The sequence below is a fragment of the Suncus etruscus genome, chromosome 6, assembly GCF_024139225.1.
Source record: "Suncus etruscus isolate mSunEtr1 chromosome 6, mSunEtr1.pri.cur, whole genome shotgun sequence".
NCBI lineage: Eukaryota > Metazoa > Chordata > Mammalia > Eulipotyphla > Soricidae > Suncus > Suncus etruscus.
This window is the reverse complement of record NC_064853.1, coordinates 21912052-21924883: the sequence shown is the minus strand read 5'-3', so window position 1 is coordinate 21924883 and position 12832 is coordinate 21912052. Positions and strand designations below refer to the sequence as shown.

At 39.6% G+C, this 12832-nt stretch overlaps 1 protein-coding gene across 1 annotated transcript in view; it reads right to left on the bottom strand.

Annotated features, from left to right (window-relative positions):
• FYB2 (FYN binding protein 2) overlaps positions 1–12832 on the bottom strand; it is an 85579-nt gene that overhangs the window by 23938 nt on the left and 48809 nt on the right. The window contains 5 exon segments of the mRNA XM_049775465.1: positions 1794–1857; positions 4571–4611; positions 4709–4823; positions 9081–9228; positions 11599–11701. Coding sequence (XP_049631422.1) covers positions 1794–1857; positions 4571–4611; positions 4709–4823; positions 9081–9228; positions 11599–11701 — 471 coding nt within the window.

Sequence of the window (12832 nt, the reverse complement as noted above, 5' to 3'; positions counted from 1 at the left end):
ATTCTCTGTCTCTCATATTTCCTTACATAAAAGTATTTTACTTTGAAAAAATAAGAGACTTAGTAGAGCACAGTATATAACATTTTTTTTTTAATTTTCACAATATTTTTTTTTTTCAGAGCACTACAAAGCCATGCAATGAATGGCCAGGAAGGCAATGTTTTGAAAACATATAGTAGCATGAAAAGAATTACAAGCAAAACAATCTTTTTACCTCCAAATTAGTATTTACCTTTTTGGGGGGAGATAGTGATGGCCTTTGAGCCACACTTGATGGTGCATAGGGGCCTTTCCTGATGGTACTCAGGAACCATATGCAGGGCCAGAGATCAAACTATGGTTTGCCACATGCAAGGCAAATGCCTTTTTTTCTCTCTTTTTTTTTTTTTTGTGGGGGGGGGGTGTTGAGTCACACCTGGCAGTAACACTTAGGAGTGGCTTCTGGCTCTTCACTCAGAAATTGCTCCTGGCAGGTATGGGGGACCATATGGGATGCAGAGATTTGAACCACTTTCAGTACGGGATCGGATGCATGCAAGGCAAACACACTACCACTGTACTATCTCTCCGGCCCCAAGGCAAATGCCTTAATTCCTATACTATCTCTCTGTCCCTTACAAATATTACTAGTCTTGGTAACACTGAATCTTAAACATTAAGTCTCAATCCCAAAGAAATAGGAATTATATTACTTGTAAAGGTACAGGTAAGTTGCAATCATTCATTTCCTTCTGGAAAAACAATTATAAAGTTGAAACAAGTTTTTATTAATACTCCCTTCTTTCTCAATACTTTTCTTGAACATCATAGAGAAACCTTATTTTGAGAGATATGTTTTCAAAAAAATGTGATTTAAGATTAAATGTGCTGGTGGGAATGCCGTTTAGTCCAACCTGTATGGAAAATGATATGGAGATTCCTCCAAAATCTGGAAATTGAGCTCCCATTCGACCCAGCTATTCCACTCCTAAGGATATATCCTAAGAACACAAAAATACAATACAAAAACCCCTTCCCCACACCTATATTTATTGCAGCACTATTCACAATAGCCAGGCTCTGGAAACAACCAAGATGCCCTTCAACAGACGAATGGCTAAAGAAACTGTGGTACATATACACAATGGAATATTATGTAGCCATCAGGAGAGATGAAGTCATGAAAATTTCCTATACATGGATGTATATGGAATCTATCATGCTGAGTGAAATAAGTCAGAGGGAGAGAGAGAGGCACAGAATAGTCTCACTCATCTATGGGTTTTAAGAAAAATAAAAGTCATTTTTGCAACAATCCTCAGAGACAATGAGAGGAGGGCTGGAACTTCCAGCTCACTTTTTGAAGCTCACCACAAAGAGTGGTGAGTGCAGTTATAGAACTAACTACATTGAGAACTACCATAACCATGTGAATGAATGAGAGAACTGGAAAGCCTGTCCAGAGTACAGGTAGGGGTGGGATTGGATGGAGGGAGATTTGGGACATTGCTGGTGGGAATGTTGCACTGATGAAGGGGGGTGTTCTTTACATGACTGAAACCTAATCACAATCATATTTGTAATCAAGATGTTTAAATAAAGAAAAAATATTTAAAAAAAAGATTAAATGCATATGAATACATCTATAAGCATTCTTCTTTTTAATACTACAGTATTGCAAGTTTATTTCTACTCTTTAAACACCCCCACAAAGATGGAAGTGAGGTGAAAAGGGGGTTCTTTCTAAACTCTCTTTTCTTCTAAACAACAAGGAAATCCCATTAGCTACAGAGCCTAGAAAGAGCAAAACTCACTCTATTTTGGGGTAGTTGCTTTTTGTTTTGTAGACAGCTTCATACATTTCTCCACCATTTTCTTCTGAAATAAAAGATAATTATACATTGTAAGAATGGTATTATTTAGTACCTATTTAATCCCAAGTACTTTCATTTTTATGTAGCTTTTATTGAAACATAAAACATATATTTGGTTTTCAGACTATACCTAGAAACTCTTGGATTTACTTTTGCTTCTATGCTCTGGGATCATTCCTGGAAGGGTGAGCTGTATCATATGTGGTACCAGGGATTGAACTGGGGTCAACAAAGTGCAAGGCAAGTGTATTATTTACTGTATTATTTCTCTTATAAGCATATTTTTTATATTCTACTTTTATTTTAAAAAATGTTATGGACCAGAGTGATAGTTGAGCAGGTAGGGTGCTTGTTTTGCATATGACCAACTTGGGTTTGATCCCCATCAACAAATTAGGTTCACCAAACCCTGCCAGGAGTGATTCCTGAGCACAGAACCAGGAGGTATTTCTTAGCACTGCTGGGTATAACTGAAACAAAAAAATAATGGCTTATCAATAGGTCCCTTTCTCCTTGAATGCATCCCCTTTGTATATTTAATACACATGTAATTGGGGTCTGATACATATAAAACACATGGTGTCAGATTCTGAGAAAATAATAAAGAATGATGTATTCTTGAGTGATCTTTCCTTTTGTAGCATGGCTTTTACCTACTACCCCAAGAAAGACGTTTAATATGCATAATTATATTCTGAGTCTATCCCAGTAACAGAACATTTTCAAGTTCCAAACTTGACCCATATAAAAAAGGGTTTAGAGAATCATCTATCTTTGCCCTAATTTCCTTCTTTAAATGAGAATATCAGGCTGAGTGATATTCAAAGTTGCTTCTCTAAGATTCTGCCATTTAAAGAAATATAAAAAAAAATCCACTGTTTTTCCTCTACTGTTTTTTTTAATTAGTTGATTTGGCAATACTTTAAATTTTTTTGTTTTGTTTTTGGGTCACATCCAGCAGCACTCAGGGGTTGCTCCTGGCTCTACACTCAGAAATTGCTCCTGCCAGGCTTGGGGGACCATATGGGATGCCGGGATTCAAACCACCTTACCTCCTATTAAACCTATCAAACGCCTTACCTCCATGATATCTCCCCAGCCCCACATTTAAATTTTTTAATTGTTATATATGTTTTGTTTGGGGTCACAACCAGTGGTGCTCAGGAATTATTTCTAGCTTTGTGCTCAGGGTTCAGTCCTGGTTAGGCTGAGGGGGTGTCATGTATAGTAGTGTTGGGTATCAAAGCAGAATTGGCAGTGTGCATGGCAAGCATTTTATCTCTGTATTATTTCTGGACACCTCAAAGATGGCTTAGAGTATTTCATATTATTATGCTATTATTATGCTAAAAGGTAAGGGAAAGGTAATGCTTGAGATGGTAGAAAACTAGAAGAGAAGGCAGTTTCATTAAAGACTCAAAGGACTAGAAAATGACAAGAGTGGATGACAAGTGCTATGAAGACTAGAGAGAGAGAGCATTGGTATTGGGAGATGTCACAATAAAGAGAATTTTCCTGGAGGGAACAATGATTGAGTTTGTAAGAAAGACTAATTCCTCTAGACCAGGGGCATTGAATGGTGAAAACCTTTAGAAGAGGAAGCAGCCATATCAGCCTCTGCATGGGAGTCAGACAAGCTTAAAGGTCAGCAGGACTTCTCTCAAAGGTTGAGGAAAGTGTGAAGAGTTGAGAGGAAGAGAGGGCAAATCTCTCACCCTCAAGGCATGGTAAGGCCACTCTTAAAAGTATTGGGGGGCCAGAGAGATAGCATAGCGGTAAGGCATTTGCCTTAGACACAGAAAAACGGTGGTCCCCGAACCTGCCAGGAGCGATTTCTGAGCATAGACCCAGGAGTAACCCCTGAGCGCTGCCAGGTATAAACCCCCCCCCAAATATTGGGAAGCTGGCACTAGATATTAGTGAAAAGGATTCAAGATTTTTGACTTGCATCCCACTAGCCCTGGTTCAAATAGTTACCACCACTATGTATGTTCCCTAGAACATGCCCAAGGGGTAGTATTTGAGCACAGAGCTAAGAATAGCTTCTGAGCAATGACAAATATGTCCCTAAAACCTAATGCCCCACCCCCTTAATTGCATTGGGAAACCATGAAAATGTTTAAAGTTTAAAAATGTTTTATGGGGTTGGAGAGATAGCATGGAGGTAAGGCTTTTGCCTTGCATGCAGGACAGTGGTTTGAATCCCGGCATTCCATATGGTCCCCCGAGCCTGCCAGGAGCGATTTCTGAGTGTAGAGTCAGGAGTAACCCCTGAGCACTGCTGGGTGTGACCCAAAAACCAAAAAAAAATTTTTTTTATAATTCAAGGGCAGGGAACCTTTCTGAATATAATATAATTTGAGGAACAAATAGTGTAGGAAGATGGGTTGAGGGCCACTGACAAGAAGCAAATGTATCTATTCTTCCATTCACTAAGACCAGACTCCATGATTTCAGGGCCTTCTACAGCTTGTGGGATTGATGTTCCTTTCCTCTATAACACAAGTTATTGTTTTTTTTTTTGTGTTGTGTGTGACAAAACTCTAGTATGATCATCTTTACCTCTATGATTCTAAATGCATTTATCAGCAAAGCTTAGGAATACCTCCTTAGCTTATCCTACCAAATTCATGTTTTTTAGAATGTCTATAAATAAGAGAATGCACTAACCTCTCAGTCTTCTACTGACAGTATACAGAAATGTCCCTTATACTTACCACTATCTGAAGCAGATGTATGAGACAAGTCAAGCTTTTGTCTGTGAGAAAGAAAAGATACAAAGTCCATTGACCTGTGAAGTCATTACATTCTTTGAAAGTCTCACTACATTGCTCAAGGACTAGCAATGGACTTACCCCTTTTTGCTGGGGCTTTCTACATCATCATACGTATTCTCCGACATGGATTTTGTCCTAACAAACTCTTGGCTTGGAGTTTCACACCTCACCTCCAAGGCCTCCACATACCCACCTGGAAGGAAAAGAATAGAAAACTCACTTGAGGACCAGATCATAAATTATATATATATATATTTTTTGGTTTTTGGGCCACACCCAGCGGTGCTCAGGGGTTACTCCTGGCTGTCTGCTCAGAAATAGCTCCTGTCCATATGGGACACCAGGATTCGAACCAACCACCTTAGGTCCTGGATCGGCTGCTTGCAAGGCAAACACAGCTGTGCTATCTCTCCGGGCCCATAAATTATATTTCTAAACACATTCATGTCACTGAGAATGCAGCAAGATTTGGACATGGCCAACTGAAGGTGCTAAAATTGGTTTATGATCATAGCATCTCTGAGCTTTGAGCAAACCTTCTCAAGGCTGCAATCGCAATATCACCTTATTATAGCAACTTTGAAGTTGAGATGAAGACCATACCACCTTTTAGGATTAATAATGTATTTTTTTAAATTTACTTATTTAATTTTTGGGGCCACACCTGGCAGTGCTTGGGGGATGGGGATTACTCCTGGATCTGTTCTCAGAATCACTCCTACCAGGCTTGGGGGGTCATGTTGAATGCTGGGAATCAAACCCAGGTCCTTCCCAGGTCAGTCATGTGCAAGGCAAACAACCTACCACTGTGCTATTTCTCTGGTTCCAATAATGTTTCTTGTTTGTTTGTTTTTATTTTTTGGCCACACCCACAGTACTCAGGGGTTACTCCTGGATCTGCACTCAGAAATCACTCCTGGCAGGCATGGGGGATTCATATAGGAATGCTGGGATTTGAACCACCATCTGTCCTGAATTGGTTGCGTGCAAGGCAAACGCCCTACTGCTATGCTATCTCTCCAGCTCCTTCTGTAATGTATCTTTATTATGAGTTCTAGGTATGTAGTGTACTGGCAACTCCTCTTAGTGTGTCAGGTGTTGAGAATCAAACCCATGTCTCATGCTTGCAACTCATGCATTTGACAGGTAAGTACTATACCTGACCTTCCTTCCTCTTTTCATTTTTTTCCCCCTCTCTAATGGTTCTTCCAATAATCTCAAACAAAATAGCTTCAGGATCCAGAGTAGATGTATTTATTATTCATCAATGATAGGATTACCCCCAAAAGAGCACTCCAGGTTGAAAATGTAGTGGGATTGTTTTCACAAGCAACTAGAGCCTGTGAAATTCAAGGGCTGGCTCCAGCCACAGAGCCACCTCTTTTCAAAACCATACAGCTACCATCTGTTTTTCTGTTGGCAAAGATTGAGATTTAAAGTATGAGTGATTCAGAACCATTTTTAGATGTAAACTCAAAATCAGAAGTAATATATTCAAGAAAGGAGAGACCAAATTGAGGTGTGTTTTATCAAACCAAGTGACTATATGACATCCTTTGACTAAAAGGTCAGTGAACAGGTAGGCCACAAACATTTCTATAAATGTGAACTCTTGGAGACACTGAATCTGCTTTTTTCTTCAAGAATTTTCAGTACATTTTCCCAGCACAAAACAAAGATGTTCCACACAGTTGCTTCATTCCTAGTTCAGGCCCATTTTTTTTCTTCCCTTCAAACATTCTGTTGGCTGAGGCAAATGTAAAAATGTAAAAATGTAGGCTTCAGTTTAAATACTCAGACAACTTCCCCATTTCCATCTCTAATTTAGGCCTCTCATGAATTCCAGAGACGCCCTCAGACTTTGCAGCACTTCCATCCGGTTGTCTAAACATTCTATTCCTAACTACTCTCACTGATTTCTCATCACATATTTACTCGGCCTGAAGTCTACCCATCTCAATAAAAAGCAGCAACACCATCATTTCAGGGACACAGATCTCAAACCTTGACACTCTCCTTGACTCCAGTCTGCCTCATATCCCACCTCCCATCCACAGCCATCTGCTAGCTCAACTTTTAGATTCAATTCTGAATCCAGACCCATCTCAGTTTCTCTACCCTAGTGCCCTGATCTGCAGGCTACCATCACTCTTCATCGATGTCATCCTGCAAAGTTTGCCTGGGTCTTTCACATTCTTTGTTCAAGACAACTGTTAGGATGATGGATTCTACAAAATATATGTCATGTCATGTTGCTCTCATGCTCTAAACCTTCCCTTGATTTTGGATATATCTAAGTGTGCTGACCTTGCAGTGGCCTGCAGCAGCTCCCTCCATCTTCTGGCATCTTTTTCTCACTCTAACCCATCACCTGTAAGGCTAGCCATGGGACCTGTTTGTTCATCTGTTAACACCTGTAATGGATACTCCCTCATGATCTGATACCCCCTTTTCTTCTTTCTAGGGCATTCTTACTCTATCTACTCATTGGAGCTCAATTATGAATAGTCATATGTTGTAGCTCCACTATCTCTATCCAGTTCCCTAATTCTCATTCTTTATTTTATTATTTATCCCCATAACACTAACTACCATCATACCTAGTGGGCAGTGATTTGTTTATAGATGATGTTCCCTCTGGATAGAAATTACTGTGTTTTGTTTACTTCAATATCTTAAATATCTATAACAAGGTTGAGTGCAAAAAAGGCACTCCAATATTTAGTAATGCTGAATGGATATTGCCTCTAACTAGAGAGATTTGTGTGTTACATGTTCAGTGATGACTACTTTTTAGAATTTTAATTGGCCTTATTCCATATTATGTATTTGCTTTATCCTCCCCACCCCCATCATTTTGGTAATTGATGTTCAATGCTCTTGTCTTTCCTTTATTTATTTTCTTTTTACCATTCCTTTAAAAAGTGGCTGTACCATGTTTCACAACAGTTACCCACTATGTTTGCAATTTTAAAGTACATGCATCAGAAGACTAGTCAGTGACTATCCCAAATTGAGCATTTTGTGGGTTGTACACTGAAAAAAACAGCAGTGCCATGTGTCCCAAAAACTCATCTTATGTGCTTGTATAGTCACTATCACTCCCATACGGGCAACTACTGTCTTTCCATATTGAAGGTAATGCCTGCTTGCTTTTGAGCTATCAGTGGACTCATTCAGGCTGTGCTCTTTGGAGTTCCATTTCCATATGATGCTCTCAGAGAAATCTATCTCTATTGTTGCCTATTGTGGCAATCTGTTCATTTCCAGAATCATTCCCTTGTGTGAATATACTCTAGCATTCAACTTTTGATTTGGACAGCTCTCAGTTTGAGGCTGTTCTCAAAAGTTCTGCTCTGAAGGCTGTCTGTGTCTATGAATTGAAACATGCTTTTCGCTGGGGCAAGAAGAGACATGCAATTGCTAGGGCAGGGGGATGCACATATGCCTCTTTTTTATAGTTGCCAGAGTTTCCCAAAGTGGTTGTCCCAATTTACAGTCCCAGAACTTGGGGAGTTTGAGTCACTGCACATCTTCACTAGCATGTGTTGTTTTTGTTCTTTCGATTTTAGCCATTTTGATGGGCCTGTGATGCTATTGCTGTGGAGGGTCCATATGCCCTGAACAGCTTCTCATAGAGCATTTGTGTTTTGGTCTCCCTTTTCAGCAAAGTGCCTTTTCTAATATATAGTTTTAATTTTTTGAATTTATATATTTTTGTTTTTTAGATACAAGGATATTTATAAAAGAAATATCTATTCTATAAGTCCTTTGTCAAATATGCTACATATGTAAAATGCAGCCTAAACATAGTCAATCTATTCAATCATCTGCCTGCCTGTCCATCATTTGAGTTTATTAAAAAAAAAACTCACACACATCTCAATTCCAATAATGTGATCACAGCAGGAAAGAATATTTTTTGAGTATCTATTATATAACATGCACATCGTTTGTGTGCTTTCTCTTATAATCCCTTTTACACATTAGGAAATAAAAATTCAGGAATATGAACCAATTTATCCCACAGCTCACTTGAATTCAAATTGAGATTTGCATTCAGGTCTTCTGCTTCTAACTCCAATGCTTTTTCTATTGCTAACATTTCACTAGGTCAGGTTAGTTGGGTATGTAACAGATGTCTAAAATTTTCATAAAATAAATTAAAATCTTGGACATATCTCTAAAATGTACATATCTCTAAAATGATAATGTTTGGGGCCATAGAGATATTATGGGGTTGGGGGATAGACATAAAGGTTTTTCCTTGAACATGGATGGCTGACTCTGGTATAAAGCCTTGGCACCATATCTAGTGCCCTGAGCACTACCAGGAATAACCCTTGAGCAAAGAGCCAAAAATAAGCATTGAATATATCCAGGTGTGACCCAGGAACTAAAATAAAAATTAAAAAATAATGATAAAGAGACCCAGAAATAAACAACTTACAGTGGCCTTCAGGTTGCCTGGCTAGCTGGGGATCCTCAGTGATGGTCTTTGGGATAATCGTTTCAGTTTTAGCATCCTGCTTTTCATCAGGCTTGTTCCTCTGACTTCTGTGGACTTGAGTCACATGCATTTTGCCCCATGCACCTACCTAAATATACCACAGAGAGAATTTTGTAGGACTTTAACTTAGCTGTTCAGTGTCACTCTCTTCTACATTCAGTTATTCCTCACGATTACAATGTTTTGCTTATCACTGCTTACTAGGCTGAGTTTTATTGGGACTCATATCACACATTCAGGTCAGCTCTGAATGGTCAGTGAATACTTGACCCCCAGCCAAGTCCCAAGAGGCAACACAGGCATGCAAACACCAGTTTGCTGCATCGTCATGTTGCTCCACCAGGACAACAGCATTAGTTTTCTTGACAAAAAGTTCAGAAAGACTAAGTAACTGGCCTCTTCTCTACAACTCATGTACTGCCAGGGTAGGATGTGAAATCAAGCCTCAGGTTCATGACCACTAAAGGATGCTATGTTCAATTTAGCTGATATGCCACAATTCCACCATGACTGGTCTGTTCATCTCTCCATGCTTCCTAACTCCAGATTTTGTCCAATGCTATAGATGAGACACTATGTAAAACTCTGGAGCTAAAAACATGTGTAGAGTATGGTATTTTCCAATACAGTGTAGTGCTTTTCACAGTTTACTGACATAGAGACAAGAGGTGAGTCAATCCTTTTGACTAAAGGATGAGGTTGAAAATTAATTCAGAAGGGAAGTTTTATAACAGGGGATAAAAGGTTGATTGAGGTAAAAGATAATCTGATACTGAGCATGAGCAAAGGCAAAGGAGAGAGGAAGTATTCCCCTAGAGTAGCACAGAGGTTAATGAGAGAAGATTGAGGGGCTTGTGGAGAGGAAAAAGGTAGGAGAATTGGAGATGAACTGAAATATAAGACATGTGGATTCCATATAGGAAGGGCCTTGCATGCAGGACAGGAGTGTGGGCTGGTCCTCACAATCATGGCAGAGAAGAATCCCAATTGGAGCTACATTTCCAAAAGAGCCAAAGACATTAGCAAGAAAGAGATGCTGGAACCCAAACACTTCTGGCCACTAAGTGCTTTCTAATGATCACAGGGTGATAGGAGAAGTCTTGACACACACAACTTAGCATATGGGTTCACTATGAGAACATATTCCAAGGGACTTGAAAAATGTAAAAAGTCATTATGAACCAAAGGGCTTGGATACTCCTAAGCTTTTGATGGGATCTGGGCCAATAGGGAAAAACAAGAGGAAGTCACATGGCCAAGAACAAATTTAAGTGGGAAAGAATAAAAAGGAAGGAAGTTCATGTTCTTATCAATGTAAAGGCCACTGGTGAAGCAGAGCTGAGCACTGCTCTGAGTAATATTCCCTAATGCTAGTTTGAATCTCAAGTTCATATTTCTGTTGAGTACTTACTTATATTGACCCTAAAGAGCACTGCCTAGATAACAACCTACCTCTTTGACTGCATATCTTCTAAGTAAACCTCTAACCATTTCCAAAACTCAAATACACCCAAATCTTCTCCAGGACTTTGGTCCTTTGGCAGTAGTCTGACTTTGTTTCTGGCTCTTGTCTACTAGCCAACATTGAGAAAGAGTCCATCCCTATATTCTTGTAGATTGCTGTTCATCTTTGCCCTGGCTTCCAGCCTTACTACATACACTTGCCTCTGCCCCTGGTCTTGATTCATGATGTAGTATCCCTGACCCTGTTTCTTGTCATTCATACAATGCTCGCTGATAATCTATAAACTGTTCACCTGGTCTAGATTGGCCTTTGTCTTCAGACTAGTTCAGGCCTCATGTTTCTCAGGCCTGCAGATGGCACTGCTACCATCTATAATCAAATACACACACCTCCACTGGCTATCTGGAACATTCTGAACAGTGCTTGTACAATAGGAATATTTATTGTTTTAAATCTCTGCCACAAAGTTTGAAAGGAGATAGTGTCACTGGACACAATGTTTACTGTTAATAAAAGCAGCAGTACATGTCCTTTTTATGGTAGCTAAGGGCTTACAAAGCCTTTTCATGAACATTATTTTATCATCACAATCAAGATCCAGTCAGGAGGGAGTGAAGATGCTAGTTAGGGAGTTAAGTGACTAAATTCAGAGACAGTTTTTCTTCTCAGTAAGGTACAAGTCACAGAATTCAAGGAGACTCATACCCCAGGATTACCACAGGGTAGGCCTGAGTGATAATCTCTTTACATTTGGTTCCTGGGAACCTGCTGGACTTATACTAATTCCTATCTTGCTCTGGAGATCACAAGATGAGTGTACAGCTGGCCGCTATGGCTCACTGATTTCTCTATTCAAATGCCCAACACCTACTGCATCTTCTGATGCTTTCCGGAGAACTGTGTGCTTTACCCCAATAAAATATCACCCCACCAATGGATTCTGCCACAAGCCTAAACTATACGACTTGACCCAGAACCCAAGAACACAGATACCTTGGAAAAGTAGCTGAAATGTGAGTCCTTTTCCATTTTTTGAGATTCCAATTCATGTGATGCCTTTTCTTTCATTCTTTCATCTATATCTTCATGTTGAGGACTAAAAAGTAAAAGTGAATATGAAAAGCTTTGTAGAACCTCTCAGGCCTAAATTATATAAATGGAAAAATAACTTCAAACAGAGGTAAATCCCATTTCTTTTAGAAAAGATGAGGGCAGAGAGATAAAGTCAACTTCTTAATTTTTCTGTCAATCCCATTTCAAAGCCCAAGTGCCAATTTCCCTCCTAAAAATATCTTTTAAGATTCTTTGTGAACTCCTTGTCAGATTCCTAAAAGCCAGTGAACTAAGCTATTGAGTTTAGCATGGATTTCTTCAGTGCTCATGCTGGATAATGCACAAAGCAAAGAGTGAGGCTCAATTGGGGCCTGATGGTGAAATGAGGGCTGGAAAGTATCTATTGGTAGACATCAGCTTCAGTGGAGGAATGTAGGGAATGAGTAGGGTACTGAGGGCAAGGAATAGTCCAACAACCATGGGAAGAATGCTTGGCTTGTTCATTGGAAAGAATGCTAGGGTCACTAGAGCACCTGATTCTGCTTTAGAGTAGACTGGATCATGCTACAACCATGCATTGGGAAGGTAGAGAAAAGGAGGTCCTCAAAGAAAAGGAGAACAGGTAGCCATAGAGCAAGCTGGCTCTTGAATCATTAGAAAGAGAACTGTGTGGTGAAGAGTTCTATCATTATGTCCTTCACCCACTACTTTGCACTTGTATTCAGATTATGCTAGTTCCTCGGTGATGGAGGGAGGCAGATTTGAGCACTGAGAGCAAGGCCTGTTCTTGGCTTAGAAAATACAAGAGGTGCCACAAAGATCAAGAATGAGGATGGAAGGGCCCTACCCACAAGGAACTCATTGACAAGAAGAGAGGACAAAGGAACCATAAATTAACAAACATGGCCTACAATTATATACATGTAAATAAGTATGTTATTCATATGAGTACCATAAGGTAACGGGGCTCATAAAAATCAAGTAAGACTTCTTTGAGGAGGGGACATTTGGTAGGCAGAGAAGTTTACTACACGGGGCTGAGTTGACGAAGTAAATGAACAGAACAACAAGGCTTTTAGGAGCTATAGGGTTGTGTTGTTTTGTTTTGAGAGCCACACTTGGTTTTGCACTCAGATTTCTGGCTCTGCATTCAGGAATCACTTTTAGCAGGGCT